Source organism: Cupressus sempervirens, chromosome 3 (genome assembly GCF_028749045.1).
Source record: "Cupressus sempervirens isolate cs-2001-9-10 chromosome 3, ASM2874904v1, whole genome shotgun sequence".
NCBI classification, from domain to species: domain Eukaryota; kingdom Viridiplantae; phylum Streptophyta; class Pinopsida; order Cupressales; family Cupressaceae; genus Cupressus; species Cupressus sempervirens.
Genome location: NC_143120.1, coordinates 321,476,896 through 321,497,428, shown reverse-complemented (window position 1 = coordinate 321,497,428; position 20,533 = coordinate 321,476,896). Strand labels below are relative to the sequence as shown.

General features: G+C 31.1%; 1 protein-coding gene and 1 pseudogene across 1 annotated transcript; one reads left to right on the top strand and one right to left on the bottom strand.

The window, feature by feature from the left end:
- The first annotated feature begins 1,139 nt into the window (after positions 1–1,139).
- LOC149566291 (uncharacterized) lies at positions 1,140–9,844 on the top strand. The gene is made up of 2 exons (XM_089819696.1): positions 1,140–2,102; positions 9,158–9,844. The coding sequence occupies exons 1-2, from the start codon at positions 2,075–2,077 to the stop codon at positions 9,679–9,681; spliced, it is 552 nt and encodes a 183-aa protein (XP_089675822.1). The 5' UTR covers positions 1,140–2,074; the 3' UTR covers positions 9,682–9,844.
- Positions 9,845–18,907: 9,063 nt separating this feature from the next.
- Positions 18,908–20,325, bottom strand: LOC149566290 (replication protein A 70 kDa DNA-binding subunit A pseudogene; annotated as a pseudogene).
- Between the last annotated feature and the right edge of the window lie 208 nt (positions 20,326–20,533).

Sequence of the window (20,533 nt, the reverse complement as noted above, 5' to 3'; positions counted from 1 at the left end):
ATTTTAGTTGCATCTCCCTTTCTAACTCTTATTCTTGTGGTGTATCTTGTCCACCTAACATTTTTTTTTATTTAGGACTGTCAATGATAAAAATAAAAGGCATGAAACATCTTAACCTACAAAAGCTACAATATTACACTATTAAAACTTTAACTCATCCAAAATAAATGCTTCTATGAAGCACACCATTTGCTGATTCTTGATTAGCTGAATTACTTGGTGTTGGATACATTGGACCTGATATGTTATTGTGGTACTCTTCCTAGAATCCACCTGCAATTGAGAGAAAATAGAAGCAAGACAATAAAATATGTTTGAATAAAGTTTTAGAAAAGCAAATTCCTAATGATCATAGGAGTTATCAAAAGCTACTTTACAACGAACTCTCCAGATGTGCAATAAGATGGTTTATCGAACACTTTCAACAATGACATTGTTCGAAGCCCAACTCCAAGTAAAGCTTCCTTCCAGTTAAGGCCAAAAGATAGCAGGAAGACAATGAAAAACAGAGTTCCATAACTTCTTCGCAAAAGAACAGCCCCAAAAGATGTGATGCATGTCTTCAAATTTCTTGCAAAAAGGACAATTAATGGGATTAACCATGATACATTTTAGCCTGCTACCAACTGGTAACTTCCAATTGTGCTCTCTTCTCTATGTACCCTTGTGGGTTGTTTTGCCTCTTGTTTCTCCACTGTAATGTTGTCTTATTCTTTCAAGCAGTTTTCTGTGATCTGCTCTTCTTACCTTTGTAATTTGCATTATTTCAATAAATTTATAAAAAAAAATGCTTCTAACTCTATGTACAATACTTCTTTATAAAATACTATTTATTTGTAGATCATTAACTTTTATACACTTTTTATTATTATTTAATCTTCTTTTGTAGTTTCAAATAAAAAATCTGACTTATCCCTTGCACTTCCTTTAGGTGGAAGTGCTAGTCAATAGAGCCATACATTATTAGGTAACCGCAAATTAAGGCGAGAAAATATTTGTAAGGTCCTTAGTAAAAGCCAAGTCACCACTTGATCTGGACAAAGACGTGGGACAATGACATATTATAATGACCGTCGATTTCGCTCTTTTTGGGGGTAATCTGAACCGTTCATTTCTCCCCTGAATTTCTTTAAATCGCATTTACATTTCGTTTGGGATGTTCATAACCCCCGTATCAGTCTGGCAGGGTTCGAATCTGTGGACGAGAAGCTGATGAAGATGTCGAAGCAACGGTAATTTTTCCTTGTGGACTTTCGGCGACTTCTCTGCAGGAGTTTCTGCGAAGCTTTCATATCCATTTACTTCTGGCGAATAAATCCATGGCTTTGTGTTTGTAATGTTTCCAGATCTGTTAGATTGGCTCAAATTTACAGATCTGGAAGCAAAGTGCGCTCTAATGGCTGTGATTTACCATATTGTTTGAAATAGAAGTAAATACAGCCGATCTATGTAAATATTCACCGGTTTGCAGGATTTTGGTTGTATATGGCGTTGCCTTTGCAGGTGCGCTTGCAGGCAGGCCATGCTATCTTAATATAATATTTTTTTTGTTTGTCTGGGGAAGGGATGACACCTTTCCCCGCCCTTCCTCTTTCTTAGTAGGCAGGGCCTTTCTGTGTGTTGTTTGCTTGGTTGTTTTTTTGTTTGTTCTTATGCTTCTCCACTGCACATTCAAAAGTTGATAATAATCTTCAAACAACTTAGGCTACTATATCCTTACCAGGTGTGTAGTCTCGCACTATTCCTCTCTGCATTAAATTATTGCTAATTTTCTCTCTAATTTTCAGTTTCTAAATTGGAGATGCTATAGGGTTTGAAAGCTTATTTGGGGTATCTGCCCGTACAGTCAGCACGTTTCAATCTTTCAATTTCTTCGCGTTGGTACTACTTGCGCTACGCTTGATTGTAGAATATGATTTCTAACCCTGTTGTCGGTATTTCTCCTCTTTAAATTGTTTACTGTTGTACAAATCAGAATTTGAGAAAACTTGAAAGCAGAATGTTGATAGATGCAGATCGGAGGATTGATTTTATCATTAAGGCTTTGTAACATCATTGACAAAGTTTTGTTGCAATGCTGAATCTTAACACTTTATTTACAGGTGAAATGGGTATCTTTATTTTAGGAGCCATTAGTAAGCAGTAACTAAAAACTAGTATTGTATCTGTCAGAGGGTCAAGGGATAAGCTGATAGAGTATTTTAAGAAAATTACCATTAAATGAAATTGCATAAATTAGTAAAGAGTTAAACATATTTTTCTTATGATATATAGCATTATTTGTCGAGAGAGTATAATGTTTACGGTGGTTCAAAGGTGCTTTACAATAATGGTATTTTAGAATAAATTGTCATTAGAAACATGGATAATGTTTGATAAAAATGCTTAACAACAAAGGTATTTGTGAAGTTAAATAGTGGTTAACAATATAATTATATATTGTCATTTGAAACATGCATAATATTTGATAGAAACATTGTATGTAAGTAAAAGTAAGTGTGCCAAATTTGATGGCATATCCACTCCACATGTATTCCTCTTTAGAGGCTTGAGTTTCAAATTGTTTAAAACACAATTTTTTTATTTGTTTATGTATTTATTATTAATATTGATATTTGATCTATGGTAGATGGCTATTTTTTACCATATCTATAATGGTTACAACTATCTTTTGTTCCCTACGAAATCTAATTCGCTGTATAACACATTCTTCTCTTTTCTACATGGCCAGAATAACTAGAACATGTTCTGGTGTACTTTGTAGTGTGTAAAAGAGAGAATTTGTTTTCCACTAAAATTAATCATATTTGTTTAAGTTTATGTTTTTTTGGATCATAGATATGTATTAAAGAAACAAAATTCCAAAGTATAAGTGGGTAATTCAGATTTTAAAGACAACCTCAATACTAAACTAAATTAAAAGAGGAAAGTTATTTGAAATGGGAAAAAGATGAAAATCATCCCCTAAATTTATATTGTTCTCAAAATTGAATTTGCAGGTAGAAGGGAAATAAACTTATGCAAGTGTACCTAAGAACATATATTTTGCTGTTGATAAAAAATTCCTTTAGAAAAATTTATCGCTTATTGATATAGTAAGGACAATACAAGAAACAGTAAGCTTCGAAATTGAACAAAATTATGAAGAGTGAAGGACGAGCAAGCAAAACTCTAGTATGTGGATGGACTAAAATATATTCAAGATTTGCACAAATGTTTGAATTTGAAAATAATAGCTACGAATTTAATTAAATACTTTTATTTTCTTTGAGATTGGATCAAACACCCCGAGAAGTCACAATTGAGAAATGAACATATAATAGCAAGAACACAGCGGTCCACGGTGATAGACTGTTGGTTGGTTACAACAACAGACAAAGTTGAAAAATAATTATGAAGAAAAATAGTCACACATAAGCATCGTCAAAGTGTCAGAACTACAACAAGAAAGTCGATTCAAAACCATATCAGTAACTTCCTATTGAAAGAAAAACATTGAAATAAAGTACATAAATACTTGTGATTGCAGATGAATTAAAAAGGTAATGAAGAGCTTTTGATCCAATGCTGGGTCTATATAGGGGGATCTAGTTATATTGTTGTTGTGCAAAATTTCGTTGTCTATGTCACTTAAGCCTTCATACTTGAATGCAAAATACGTGACACATGTAACATAAGTAGAGAGTAAACACCACCTCTGGTAGTAGTTATTTTAAAGCAAATCTTCTTCAAGCTTCTATCCACATTTTAATGATTTTGTTATGTAATAGTTTCCTAAACAAGTTTGGCTTCCTTAATGTTGTTGAGATTGAGGTTGTATCTATTAAGAAGTAATCCAATTAAAATGACTCAAGAAGACCAAAAGAGTTTCAACTGCACATTTTGAAAGCACACTACAAACACTACTTAATTGGATTTGGCTTTCTAGTTCCTAGATTGAATCCACAAACATAACATTATCTCGTATTCACAAAATTCATCGATGGAAATAGAGAAATTTGAGCGCATTTCATAAACAGATCTGCCAAGGCCAAACAAAACACATTTCATAAACAGATCTACCAAGGCCAAACAAAATGGTAGGATAGAGAAGATTTTTATGCATGCCGTTGGTTTTTAATTTTCCTTTTCCTTTTGGCAGAAACTCAAAAGAATTTATGTATCGTATTACTATGATGGGTTCTATTTATACTTTGGCAATGCATTAATTATAAAGCAAGCTTGACTCAGTGATTAAATTTTTTGAAATGCAATATCACTATTCTCTGGTCAATTCGAAAATGCCACCAGATCAGCACAATTAATCATTGACAACCCAGATTCACAGCTGTCACAACATTGAATTAACAATGAGTAGAGTGTTGAAGGAGGTCAAACTTTATACTATGTTAGTTATAATTCATACTGGGTGTCCTTTAATTCAAGGCAACACTTAAGAAATCTTTGCCACTTCATTAATATTTGATGGTGTGTGGACTCTACGAAAAATCTGTATGAAGGAAATTGTGGGGAGTCGCATTGGTGTGATTCATATTGATTTTCGTACATAACTATCTCATTAAATAGTTGGTTATTTCTTTTGACACATAACAATCCCTTAGTTGTGAGATTTCCATAAACAATGATTTGATTCCAAGTTATTATTTGCCATCTATTCTTCAGCCTGAATGCAATGACTAAATAGAGTTGGAATATTGAGCTTAAGATGCAAAGGGCATCATAAACCATGTGCTAAAACCAAGGAATCTACAACGGTCAAATAGATATTTCTATACCACCACAAGATTTTTTTTATTTTCCCATTAAACAGCTGACTATACGTGAGACAATTAATGCATTTAATTTGGAGTGTCACTCCATAGGAGAAGCCTATCGGCTTAATAAGGGATGGATGCTCATGTAGGGACATGTGTTGTAATTTACAATCATTTTATGCGAATATATAAAAGTAAAAATACATGGCATATACAACAAGTTATTTTACAACTATATAGTAACATAAAATAGATATTATAAACATTATTAATCAATTTAGTATCTTAATGGATATTTTTAAAAGTAAAGTCTTGCGTGAATTTGAATTTATCATGTTTTTTCTATTGTTTATGCATTTATTGGGTTTTGAGTTGCATATTCATTTTGTTGAAATAATTGTTATTATGAATACAAATGAATTATGTCTATTTTTGAATAACTATGGTTTAGTATTATATATGTAATTTTGGGATGTTGTGTTGTGTATTTATTTCTTTTGTTTAGTTGATATTTTTGGTAGCCTTGGTTTTTGTTCATTAATAATTATTAGTACAAGATGCAATGTTTATGTTGATAGAAGTATACTTGTAGACAATGAAAATATTATAAAATATTAAATAAAATAAAAATGACATTAGAATGATAAATTTAAAGAGCAGTTAAATTTATGACCTTTGATTTTTAAATATAATTTTGCTCTCATTCATTCATTTGTTAATAATATAAGTGAAATATCATTTAATTCCTTCTTGGAATTTAAGTAAAAGAGTGATGCATGTTGTACTCGACATTTGTAGGATATCTTTTATTTTTTGTATGTTAATATTTGGCAGCTTCAGTTAAATAAACTCATGAGACTAAATTGAAGATTTTATATATATATATATATATATATAGTTGAATATTTAATTGTTGTATCAATTAGATAATAATGAAAAGACATGTTCTATTGAGGGACATGGCTCTCCATGTATTTTCCACAATATACAAGAGAGATTTGGAAAATACATATCGAAGAGGCAATGTTGTGACTCTTAAGCTTGTTAGTTATAAGGTCAAATAAAGACGGAGTTGAAGACTATTGAATTTGTAGTGGCTTTACAAGTTAGAGTACCCAACTTTATATGGACATGCTCAATGGTAGTTTGTAGGGTTTTTTTTTTTTTTTTTTTTTTGTGTGTTTTTCTTTTTTCTTTTGGGGATGCATTAAAGCTTGATTTCCGTGTTGAAGCAATGTTAAAAGTGGACTAATTGATATCATTGTAGGAAATATTTTCATCCCACATTTGATGTCAATATTGATGTATTGGATTGCACTTGGCTAAGGCTATGACTTATTGACTATAAATGTCGTATTGTTGAAAGTAAAATGTTGTTTGTAGTTTGAACACATTCAGAAATTGATGTTTTCCAGTTGACTCAAGGGCACTCATGATGTTGTTGGCGCGGAGTTGTTGAGTAATGTTATTTGCTTGAATTGAACAATTTACTCATCTCTATGTTGATATATTTCCAATACATTGTAACGACCCATATGTTTTATTGGGCAATTGCCCACAAGAAGAAGTGTTAAAACTTGAATGGTGAATATGTCTAATTATAGATTAAGGAAATCACATGGTTGTCTCATCTCTTGAGACAAAAATATTGATGAATATGCATTTTAAAGCATAGTATGTCTTCCTATTTTGGGTAACGATAGGTTTCAATAAACCTCGTCCTTTGGTAAATCTATTACCATCAAATTAATGTCAATCTTCAACAATGCTACTCAAGGTTGACTGATGACCTCGTGGGGGATTAGAATGAGACGTGATTGAATGCTTTGTTTGCCAAAGACACAACTGAATTATCCACATTGGTCTTGATATGATTTCTCTCCTTTGCTTGGCTCCCCATTTCATTTGTTCCTCAAATTCCCGAGCTAGTGCCTGAGTAATACACAAGTGCACATAATTCTAAAGGTTTTCCTTTGTTACATGTTTTCTAAACACTAGGTTTTCTATTACATAAAGGTTAAGTTGTATGAACAACAAAACAAAAAATTAATTGGGTAAAAGGAAAATTTGTACAATTAGCGGTTCTACAGTTCAAATAGGCAATTTAAAAAATAACAAATAATTATGTTTAAGAAAAAATGACAAACTTGTGTCAATATCCTATTTTTTTTCGAAGTGGGAAAAAAGCTCCTCAAAATACTAGAATCAAACACATTGAATCAATTTTAAAACTGTTGGATTTCATAGCCTTGAGTAGCGAGCCCATGCCCTAAAAGAATTTGATTCGTAGGTAAGATTTATTTCTCACCTAGTTACAAGATGATCCACTTGAACAAAATTCACAACTACAATATCATTTGTAAAATGCATAGAATAAATAAAATGTTATGTCATTAAATAAGAAGTTATAGAAAATCAATAGGTACGTACAACAAAGGTGGACACTCATATAAAATCCTCTTGTTCTTTTTGCTAGTACTCTACCTTTATTAATAGTACATCTGGTACAAAGGGCATTGATAAGTTAACCAATAGCTTGGTTATTGAAGGATTTGAGCAATACAAATCCACAAAACCCTAAGAGCACCTACATGCAAGAACCTGTCATAGAGAAGAAAAGACAAAGAAGACGCAATGGTTTGGGTCTGAGAATATGTAAACTATATTATTAGACTGAAAAGAATGAATGAAATTTACAATTGATTAATCCTTATAGAAGGAGATCGTAAAACCTAAAAGGGAAACCCTAAGAGGTAAATGACATTTAATAATTAAATAAAAATGCAAATGTATAAAGGGAAATCTTAAGAAAGGAGTAAAGGTAATTTAATAAATTAAATTAAATTAACGCTATACTCTAACACCCTCCTTGAGATGAGCAATAATGCGACTACAAACACTACATGAAAATGAACTCATTTACAAAGCCTAGTAATTTCCAAAGAGATGAAGATAATGCTGACATATGTCATTGAACCATTCTTAGCCTCTTGTTGAGTCAATCCAACTTACCAAACACAAATTATAAGTATTCCTCCCATAGTCTACCACATTAGACATGGAATACATCCCCTATTTAGTCCCACAAAAATTGTTCATAATTTTTTTGGACCACACTTTTAGGTACAAATGTTACAGTGTAAATTTCATTTTAAATTATTCCAAGACTCTTCTCAACTAATTTTTGTCTGAATAATAGTCATTGTCATTATCATTGACCTACACTGCAAACAATTGAAGCTCTCATGCCATTTTTATTTGTTACTTATTTTCTCAAAAAAATTAATTCTACAAAGGCGAAAGAGTTCAAGGCTCATAGAAGGAATACATAGTAAGAAGTGATAGCTCAGGCGATGAAATTTTGCCTTCAAAAGTAGAGGATTATGATGACTTGACAGTGACTATTAAAACCCTAGAAGAGGAAGCCACAATGTTGGTCAAGGAGCATTCACTTTCACTTTCTCATAAATTGTTGTTAGCTATGATCTATTTTCAATATTTCAGCTCTTCTTTAATTAAAGGACAAAGTTTGTGGGGCAAAGTTTAATTAGCAATTTCGCAATTTCTTATTTGAAAATTGGGCATTTTCATTAAAACCTGCTTGTGCAATTTTTTTTCAACATTTTATTTGCGTTCTCTTGTTACCTTTTCCAATATGTCTTGTTCAAGATCATTTCCTTTATGTCCAAAGAATAAGATATATTTAGGAGTAGTATGCTTATTCCTTTGTCACAATGATCGTGTTGAGGGTTTGTGACACCATGCCTTCATTTGAATCCTAAATGTTAGGTTCCTAATAAGAATCAGGCATATTGTTAAGCAGTAAAACACGAATCATTATGCAATTGTCCTGCAACATCCTCAATCCAAATGCACTCCTGCAATGTAGGAGAAAATATATAGGGTACTTCTTCTCGTAGAGTTTGTTTTGGGCAGACAAGCCCATTAACTCAAATTTTAAGTAACACAATTTTAAGTTACATAGTTTTTTAAAATCTTTATTCAAAGATTAAATATCCTAAAAAATAGATTTACCTAGCTGATGTAGGAGTTGGTGTTGATATCCTATTTAGAATTAATAATCACTATTTATATTATTTTATTGTTTGTAATTTAAAATTAAACACAAGTAAAATTTATTTTTCTACCAAAAGTGATCTTAAATCACAACCCTTGAGAGAACATTTAGTTTCTAAGGTGTGTCTAATTTTTAATTTTTAACTTAGTATTAGCATAATATTATTATTTAAATTTTAAAATTTTGTATCCTTTTATAATAAAAATTAAGATTAAGAATATATTTTTTTGGGTTGATTAAGTTTTTTTTTTTAAATTACTTTTGAATCATTAATTATTTGCATTGTTCTATCGTATTTAACATTTGCTTCATTTGCATTTAATAGTGGAAGACTCATTGAAGATAAAGGCTCTCGCTCATCCTCACACGACAACTCTGGCTCTTGTGCCTGGTTCTACTTGGTCCCCTACGTTTGCTTTGGCTCGGGCTCCTACACCTGCTTCTGATCTCGCTGCTTCTGCTGGGGCTTTTCCGACTGTCTCTCCTGACCTTCATCCTTTAACTTCTACCAGGGATTCTTCTCCTATAGCATCTAGGGTTGTTGTGGGGAGATCTGCTATTTCTTATGCGGATGTGGTTGTATTTGAGGCGGGTATCGATGATCTTGTTCTAACGATGGGGCCTAGTTCGGCTGTACCCTCTATTAGTCGATTGGTAGTGCCTATTTCTATAAGTAAATCGCTTGTGCTTCATCTACATTCTGATATTGTTGATGAGGTTTCTACATATGCAAAAGATTTTTCTTCCACTGCTGCTATTTTTAAGTTTAATGGCTTTTGGCCCTCTCTTTTAGCTTTGCATGCTTGGATCTCTAAATTCTGGGAACCAATCATTTCATATTCGGCTTAGATTTACCCTGTGGCAAGGGGAATTTTATTGTGAAATTTGCTAGTGATGATGCCATAAATTCCATCCTGAGTTGTGGCTTCTCTTGGGACGAAAAGTTCCTTATGATGGTTATGCCTTCCTATCTGACTTTTAATCTGAATACTGAAACCTTTTATTGGATTCATCTTTGGGTTTGGCTACCGAATCTTCCCCTTCATTTTTGGCTAGATTTAGTCTTGGAGGCTGTGGGGTATGCCCTTGGGGATTTTTGATGGTTGATTCAGCTTCCTCCAATATTTATAGGACTACGTATGCCCGCATCCTTGTGGAGATAGATGTTTCCAAGGGGCTTCCAGAAAAGATAAAGTTGGCTACTCCAAATGGTTCTTTGATTTAGCTTGTGTATTATGAGGGTATTCCCTTTCGATGCAGGAAATGTCATTTGACTAGCCATCTCACTACACGTTCCTCCTCTGACAAGGTTCATTCAAAAAAAATCATCTTCTTGGTGGTTGGGGGTTTTGGATGATCACTATACGATTCAAAAAGTATCCACAAAGGTGGATGGGTTGGATAGCTCTTCTCAGGTTGATTTGGCTAAGGAGTCTATTGCTGTGTCTAGGATAAAAACACAAACCTGTGTCACCCTTTTATAAAGGAAAAGGCTAAGAAAAGGCTAACTATTCATCTTCAATGACATAAAAATGGTAGTATTATTTAGAATTTGATAATGAAGTAAACTAATGAAATGTGTAGAAATGGATGAATTTTAGGATTATAATTTTTAATAATTATTTTGAATAAAAATTGATATATTTTCCTAATTTTTAAAGATAATTTTTTACTTGATGAAAATCGTTGAAAATTAGGGGTCTAGTTCCCACCACAAAATAATGTGGAAATAAACTTATTTCCCTTCGATCTTAGATTATGTTATAAATAACATATATAGCTAAAACAATCAAAAATAAAAATTGGCTTTAGAGCTATATTTTATCTTTTATAACAATTTAGAATTACCTCATTTGAAATCGATAGTTTTCATCTCTCACCACTTTTTTGAAAACAAATCTTTTCTAATCAAAAGAAAAATTACACATTCATGAAGAGGACTCTCTCCTCTAGAACGTCATGTAATTTTAAAAAAATTTTGATATCATTTAATATCTTTTCCTTTCTCAAACTTGACATCTTCTCGAATGTTAAAGTATGTACTTGTAAAAAAATTTTATTACAATATACTAGATCTAATTAAAACACTATAAACTCTATATGAGAATATTCTTGACTTTGAACTCTATAAAATGATATTTATATGTTATTAAAAAATTTATAAAAATTAGTAAGAGTTATTGAAATGTCAGTTTTCTAAAATAATTTTATTTCTTTAGTAATTAGATACAAACTAGTATAAAACATGCATTTAATAGACATTTCCAATTGGAAAAGAGTGAGACCATATATAACTTAGCTAGAGTGAATTTGTCTAGATCATATGTTTCAACAAAATTTATTTTTAGATAGAAATACTCAAATTCAGTCGTTCTGATAAGTCAGCCTAAAAGGTGACACAACTTTGTACTTTTACCCTCTGGTGATTTGAATACCATCCCTTCAATGGTTTTGACTCAGAATGCTGCTACTAACACTTCTCGTGTCACTAACCCTGTTGACTCGATTGTTGTCCCCTTGGCGGTTTTAAGTCAGAATGTTGATGCTATCCCTTTTTTGGTTGCTGACTCTGTCCAAAACTCTGCTACTAGAGCTTCTCCTACAGCGAGGGTTTTGGGGGTTAGAGGGGATTGGTAGAAGGAAGTTGGGAAGGTGGAGGATGGTTGGGCATCAATTAAAGGAAAAAAAAGGCAAATCCTCCAAACCTTCATTTGTTATGTATTTACGTTCTCAAAAGTCAGGACCAAAATGTAAATCTTGATGGTTTGTGGTTTCTTGGGTTGTTGCCCTCTTGTGGGGAACTTGGTGGTGTCCCCCTAGTTTGTCGGGTGGTTTTCCATAGTTGTTTTCTGATCCTCTTTGTTATATCTTTCTTGTCCCTTTGTACAAGGTTTTAGGTCCTTTCAAAATCTGTTTTTACTTAATCAAAACATTTGCTTCATTAGTTAAAATATTAAAAAGCATCATGATTTTTAAAGATATAATGTATATCCAATAAATAATTATTATTTTATTAGTGTAATACTAATACTATCTAATTATGTTTCAAAATTTATATTTATAAATATGCTTGTTCAAGCTAGCAAAGATTTAAAAGGATTAACATGTATATAACACAATAATATTACATCATAAAAATTTGTGGTAAAACTATTTTATTTTCTACATTTTCATAAAAAATATTCCTTATAGGTGGGAAGTTGTACACATCTATTCACAATAACCATGGAAAAGATGTTTGTAGGGTTTTAACAAGAAACTGAAGAGGAATAAGACATGGCAAATAAAAGAATACCAAGAGATGTTATAAATATTTTGAGTGACATTTATGAGACAAATACATTGACACCAGTGGTTGATGGGAATGAGACACTTGGTGCTGATAATGCATCCATAAATTGGCCAAGAATATAGTGAAATAATCTTGAATGTCTTGCTAACAACATTAGTATGAATTCTTAGGAGATAATAAGGGAGGTGAGTAGGATAAATTATTCAATGCAAAGTATGCATGGTAGTGAGATAGAAGTGTTTAAGGAAGCTATGCAAGAACACCGCACATCATGTGGGGTGCTAGATGGATACATTAGTCTAAAGTTAGAATTAAGATATGATGAATGTTGGAAATAAAGTGTTCCAACATATATCAGACAAACCAAATGAAATCTAACTACAATCTACCTACATACAAACATATATTTAAAGAACCCATGAAATGGAGAGAATATCCCTAAGTTAGAATTTGCAAGATCTTATACCTATGCTACAAATTGAAAGAAATGAAAGTGGAAAGAGAGAAAAGATAAAGCCAATATCAGTATTTTTCCAAAGATCTTTTGCATTCCATATGAGAACTCCAATTAATTTGATATATTCTTCTAGAGTGAGTTGCTATTTATAAGCACTTTCACAATATAAATAATGTAATAGGTCTTATGAAAGATTCAATAGTTACAAACTAGAGGAAGATAAATGAAGAAGGTGATCAAATAAGGCATGTCAATCACGTTGCTTAGAAGGAATCAAGCTCAGAAGAGGAAGAGAGTGATAGTGATAGTAACAAGGGAGAAATGAAAGAGATAAATGGATGGCAATTATTATTACAAAAGTGACCTTCAAATGACCTCAAATAGATCATCCAAGGACCATAAGGCATAGGAAGGTCTTACTTAATACCTTGCATAATAAATGCACAAAACAATGAGTTTTTAGGAAGAAAAACAAATGCTCACCCTAGCATCTACATGGGTGTCCCCGTTTAAAATGCATGCATCAACAATACATTGAGTCCTCATAATTTCCATAAAAGAAATGCAAAAATTGCAAGAGAAAATGATGAAAGATTTCAAGAAGAATTAAAGGATCCAAGATATATCTTAATCGTTGAAATGGACTTCATAGGGTCAAAGCTATTGTTAAAAATAGAGAGCAAATTAAAACAAGCCTTTCCTCACTTTCAACACATGCACTTTGGAGGAGCCTCAATAATCCTTGTTAGTGACCTCACACAATTACCACATGTGATGGAAAAGCCTATCTACACAACACAATCAACTAGTAAAACATTTATGGGAATAGTTCACGACAATGGACACCTTAAAGACAATGTTTTGACAAGAAGATGAAAATACAAGACACACACAATTTTTTCATAATTAGAGAACATACATGAAGTAGAGCCAAGACAAGATGTTTGACAGATCTTGATGACATGTACATACAAAAAAATAACAATAATGGAAAATCAAGAATTTGACAACTCAATGCAATTATTTTCTACTAATGATGCAGTAAAGCTACATGGTAGAAAGATTTTAAAACAACTGAATTGCCAGTAGTAATAAGCATTGCAACAAGTACAAGGTGTGCGACAAAGAATGCAATGAGTGAAGATCAACTTGAGACAGAAATATTACTTTGCAAATGCCAGTGCAATTTTCCTAACAACAATTGTATGGACAAAAACAAACCTTGTTAGTGGAGCTTTTCAGGAAATATACAGAATGCACCAAAACTATAAAAAAAAAAAAAAAAAATCTTGAGATTTCATAAATTACAGTCTGTTTTTCTCAATTTTTTTGTTGTTTTCGATTACATAATATACATATCATGAAGAAAAAATGATGAAAATTCCAACAAAATCTGTTATGTTTTTTATTTTCTCAATTTTGATCAAAGATGCATTTTGTGTAAAGGATACTTGCATCCAATTTAAATTATATCTAATCGATAGACTTTACTTGTCGAGTCGTCTCCAACTAAAAATCTACTGATGTCAGAATTAATTATAGTCAAATATTTTTGAGATGCCTGAAAACTTGTTGTGTGTTGTTTGTCCTACAGATGAATTTTTTCTCTAGAGATAGTAAAGTTAGGGCGAATCTTCTTTGCATACAAAAATGTGTTTTCTAGAGCAATAACTTCATCCGTCTACTCAATGCTATGACATCGAAAAAATTGAATTTTTTGAGGCATCCGAACCATCCATCACACATCCAGATCAATGGTTGGAGTTAGTTATTAAAACCTATTGTTTTCCTTCTGCATTATTTTCTTTTTACTCTTTGTATGTTGGCATAATGAAGGTGGCTAGGGTTATAGGAAAATGATAGCAGAAGAGGGTTCTTCCATAGTAGCAGTCAGAAGTGCGAGTTACAAATGGATGTTTGCCTCCCCTTGTGGGTTAGAGTGGCAGTTTTTTGAGCTTAATACCATATCAAAATCTCTGAGCTTATTTTTCTATTGTATTTAGGGATTACAATGCTATTTTAATGATTCTTGGCTAAAGATAGTGCCCTCTTGGCTAAAGATAGTGAAACCACCCAAATCAAAAGCCCTAAAGCTGAAAATTTTGATCTTCTTTCTTCTCTTGTTCAAAATTGTGATTTCTTTTTGGGAAATGTGCTTCCCAAGACACCATTTCACAAGATATGATCTGAAAAATGTGAAATTTAGATCTATAATTGAAAAGGGTTTTCTCAAAAGTAATTAAAAACACTCATTTCAAACTACAAATTAAAATCAATCCTTAAATTAGTAGCTCCATTAAGTGTACACTAAATATTTAGTTTCCAAAAGCCATGATACTTAGTTTTTGTTATGATAGCTTGTGAGCAACTTGATACTTAGTTTTTGTGACTGTAAAATATATGACAGGCCTGCGAGCAACCAGTCAGGGACAAAAGTGGGCTTCTGAGAGTAAACGAGACGACTAAGAAGAGGTACAAGTCTGCTATAACTGAAATGGATATATAATTGTTATAGCTATAAAAAAAAATTCTTGAGGCTATTGTATATGATTTTATAATGATGCTATTCTTCAAATAGTCTACCAAAGCTTCTTATCGATGTGCCATATGGTACTCCTGCACAATATTACACAAAATTATGACATTTTACTTCTGATGGGACTAGGCATTAAAGCGACTCTTTTCAACAGCATTTTGGAGGACATGCTCCATAACATCAGACGAAGATAATACTTGAATGTGAGTAGAAATAGAGAATTGTGTTTATTATTATTATCTATATAGGGAACAAATTTGATGATGGATTTTTTCTTCTCAGCAGATGGGCAAGATTGGTGGGTGTTATTCCTTGTACATAAATAGTCTTTTGATATCTCTAATGCAACTATTTCTTTTAATTTGAATAGTTTGGTCATCATATTACACCAATTTGGACCAATTGCGCAATTTTAAAATTTCATTGAATTTTGTCTAATGGTATTGAAGATGTTACAAATGTTCATGGCTTGTGTTGTTAGAATACCTGATTAGAGGTCCAAAATGCTAGAGGTGGCTAGAATGATTAAGTAAGACAATTCGAAAGCAGATCTCTTCTGAAGACAAATCCAATAATCCCACTCATCAAAAATAGACTCCATCTGATAGGAACACAACTTGTGTTACACTTTAACATCATATTTCATAACACATTCCTTTTATTCATAAGATGATTGAAGCTTCATTCCAAAGCTTCAAATAGTCTTCCTAAGTGTAAGTGTTTGCATAAGAATTAAATAGTATGTGGTATTTTTGACCCTTGCAAATATTTTTATCAATTTATTTTTTTAATGAAAAGAGATCTCAGCATTGTGTTTCAACGCAGTTGAGTCAAAAATTTGATTGGATGTGATTTCTTGATATTTAATAAGATCCATTATCCGTTTGATTTTAGTAGGATTTCACACTCAACTTCTAAATTAGGCCAGGATGAGTGAGAGGGGGAGGTTGGGTTGTGAACATTCAATCAATGTGTTGTTATAGATTTTTAGCATAAACAACATGATGATTATTTTTAAGAGGGGGGAAACAAGCCTATCTAAGTTATAGATTCAAATTGTATAATAAGATTTGCCTTGTTGCATCATATACTTGGTGTGGTTTCCAACTCCCTATTACTTTACATGCAAATAGTCCACAATGACCTATTATCTCAATTGAAGTGGAGTAGAAAGTAGGCATTCAATCCATCTTTAGTGTGGGTTTTTTTTTGTTATAATAACAAAAAATTGTATCTTAAAATCTTGATTATATTTTTATTCATTTTACTTGAATCTCCCTTTCTAACTCCTATTCTTATGGTGTATCTTGTTCACCAAACATTTAATTTTTATAACACGTGTCAATGATAAAAAATGGCATGAAACATTTTCCACCCATTTTATGTTTATATTTTCTCAATGATAAAAAAGGCATGAAACATCTTAACCTGCAAAAGCTACAATAAGACACTATTACAACTTTAACTCATCCAAAATAGATGTTTCTATGTACAATACTTCCTTCTAAAATACCACATGTTTCTAGACTATTAATTTTTATACTCTTTCTTTGATTATTTAGCCGATAGGTTATATGTGGGAACTTTGTTCTTGTAAAATCACTTTTTGGTCAGAAAATTGTCAGCCTTTGACCAGAAAAATGTTAGCTAGCCAGTTTTATGTCACCTCAACTTTTTCTTTTTTTTTTCCTATTTATTTAATTTACTTAGCTATTATCTACATTGTTAATTTTTTTTTCTTATTTATTTATATATCTCTATTTTTAACTCTTGTATTTAATTTATAAATTAATTTATCTAGACTCTGAACTCTTTTTTTTTCTATTTATTTAGAAAATTAATTAGTTGTTATCTCCACTTTTAACTCATGTTTTTCTTTCTTTTTATTTTATTTTTATTTTTAATATTGATTGAAGTTTTAGTTTTTAAATTATTTTAATTAGTTTAGGTTTTTTGACTTTAAATATTAATCTTTAGTTTAGCCAATAAAATATTTGTGGGAGGAGTTCCTATTTTTAATTATAGTTTTTAACATTTCTCATATTAATTTTTTATATTAATTTTTGGAGATTTTTTAAAATAATTATTTTATTCATAAATTTAAGCTAATAGACTTTAAATTAGTTTAGTTTTTTGTTTTTATAATTATTTTTTTAAAGTTTTAGTTTTTTATTTATAAGATTAGCAATTAGGATATTTGTATGATTGAAGTTTTCATTTTTAAATTGTTTTAATTTATTTTTTAAATTAGTATAACCTTTTTCATTTATATATTGAATTTTAGTTTAGCCAATATGATATGATATTTGTGGGAGTTGCTCTTTATATATATATATATATATAATATTTTTCATATTAATTTTTCATAAAAAATTTATAGAGATCATTTTTAAATAATTATTTTTTCATATATTTAAGTTCGTAGATTTTAAATTAGTTTTTTTTTTTTTTTTTAATGATTTAGGCTAATAGACTTTAAATTAATAAGTAGAAGATATTTTTCTACAACAAGTTAAATTGTCATATTGTTATTAGGGTTTAACTATGTAATTTTTTAGTCAAACTCATTGACTTATGTTTAATGAGTAGTGATTTATAAGAATTCATCTCTCATGATAATAAATAGAACACTTAATAGTCATTGGATCTGGGTGATGCTCACAGAGGTGAAGCACCGAGACTTCCCTTAACTATGCTCTACTGGTTGTGATTTACCATATTGTTTGAAATAGAAGTAAATACAGCTGATCTATGTAAATATTCACCAGTTTGCAGAATTTTGGGTATATATGGTGTTGTCTTTGCAAGTGCACTTGCATATAGGCCATGCTATCTTAATATAATATTTTTTTGTTTGTTTGGGGAAGGGATGACACCTTTCCCCGCCCTGCTTCTTTCTTAGTAGGCAAGCCTTTCTGTGTGGTTTTTGCTTGGTTGTTTTTTTGTTTGTTCATTTCATGGATTATGCTTCTCCACTGCACATTCAAAAGTTGATAATAAAGAATCTTCAAACAACTTAGGCTACTATATCCTTACCAGGTGTGTAGTCTCGCACTATTCCTCCTTGCACTAAATTATAACTACTTTTGTCTCTAATTTTTAGTTTCTGAATTGGAGATGCTAGGGTTTAAAATTTATTTGGGGTATCTATCCGTATAGTCAGTACGTTTCAATCTTTCAATTTCTTCACGTTGGTACTACTTACGCTACGCTTGATTGTAGAAAATGATTTCTAACCCTGTTGACGGTATTTCTCCTCTTTATTTAAATTTTTTTACTGTTGTAGAAGCCAGAATTTGAGAAAAATTGAACGCATAATGTTGATAGATGCATATTAGAGGATTGATTTTATCATAAAGGATTTGTAACGAAGTGAACATCATTAACAATTTTTTATCACAATGCTAAATCATAACAATTTATTTACAAATGAAATGAGCATCTTTATTTTAGGAGCCACTGGAAGCAGTAAGTAAAAACTAGCATACCTAAATTTATTTATTTTTATTTTTTTGTAAATTAAGCTGAGAGATATCTAATTTCAAGATATCTAAAGTTCACAAATATAAATAGTTCATCAAATTATGTATTACAAAAGTTAGAAGGTTGCAAATACTAAAAAAAAAGATTACTAAAAAATTTCAGTTTCACAAATGTATATCTACAATATACATCAAATGAATAAGATCCAATATTTTTGAATGATATGACGGATCTATTACTCAAAATTTGGATGTGCTAACTTGCACATATCCAAGTATTTTATCGGTACATTTGAAAATATTTTTAGCTAGAAGCAAACACATAGAAGGAAATAAACAGAGTAGAACCTAAATACTTTGCTTTTAGATGCATAGTTAAACTTTTCAACTTTTATGACCATACACTTAACCCTTTATTTATCATTTTAAGTCTCTTCTTTCACGAAAACTTTAAATATGAATTTATTGAAAATGACCTTCCGTATGATTTCTCCTAGTTTGTCATCATCTTGTTCTGCATCCTTCAATATTTTTAATTCCTTTGTTGTAGCACCCATAATCTCTTCTACTGCTTTCCCAAAAATAGTAACCCAAGTGAATGTTGTGTGACCTTGCACTATATGTTAAAGCATGTATATGCAATCACATTCAAAAAAACTCTTATCACATCTTTGACAATACCAATTACCATTCCTATCATTGTTCACCTTCTTTTTGCATTGTCTATCTTCAAATTTTAAGGGGCAAACTGTATAATAATTTTTTTCCACCTTTATAAAACATAGGGTAGCTTTTATCACACCCCAACAATGTGCATTAGATTGACCAAGTCCCAAATCATTAACTTGTGTCACAATTTTTAGCATTTAAGCTTGTCTAACAGATGATATTTTCTTTGTAATAAAAGGGGAAGCAAGACCTTTCCCTTCTGTATCAAACCACGATTTCAATTGATGTGCCTCTAGAAGATCTAGATTTATAAAAAGTTGGGTTGTGCTAATTGTCCCTATAGATTTTCCTCCAAAATCATTGAGTTGTCTAACCTTTATAGCAAGAATAGGAAAACTTTCTAAGTCACATAGGTTTTTGAGTTGTTGGCCTTCCTTATTGCAAAAGTCACCCCACATTGATATCATTGGAGTTGTTGGCCATCCTGACCTATCTTTCAATTGAAGAGTTCTTTTTTGAGTTTGTGTGGCATTCTTTTTTAATATCAAACTTGATGGATCAATTGCAAAAACAACACCAATGATATCAACTATAGAATTGCTTTCCATGGCATCAACTTCACTTATTGATATAAAATTGAAATTTTGTTTAGGTATAAAATTGTCTTCCTCCAAACATAATTCAACTATGGAATTAATTTGTAGTAGAATTTCCCAATCATTCTTCAAATGATTAAATTTTTTATGTGTAGGTTTAAGGCTCCCTTTTGAGTTTGTAAGCAGTTTTCCAATCTCTATGCATTCATAAAATTTATCTGCAACAACATTGAAACATGTAACTCATACTTCTCCACCATCAAAATAAACCAAATCAAAACTAAAAGCTTTTCCATCTCCTCTTGCATTATTGAACTGATGAAGATGAGTCTTTGTAGTAACTTTAGCCTTGATTGTCCATACACACCTATAAGGATGTAATGCTGCAATAAAATGATTTTTGCAACAACTTTATTTCTTGCAACATTTAGTTGATCACATGAATTGTTGGTAGAGTCCATGCTTGCATCATTATAACACAAACAAAATAATAAAACATTAAGAATCATTAAACATTATGAGATTTATGAAATAAAATAAAAATTTACTAATAGAAAATTATGTTTGCAAAATATAGAAAAGAACTATATAGATAACACAAAATAATTAATTTCATATAATTCTTCCATACAAAGAGGTGGCAAATATAATTTCAATAGAAATCACAAA

What these genes read in the sequence shown, in the direction of transcription:
- LOC149566291 (XM_089819696.1), top strand. Translation starts at nt 2,075, where the DNA reads ATGCTGAATCTTAACACTTTATTTACAG. An exon ending in TCTTAACACTTTATTTACAG is followed by an intron (nt 2,103 to 9,157) that starts GTGAAATGGGTA and finishes TGCATTTAATAG; the next exon opens with TGGAAGACTCATTGAAGATA.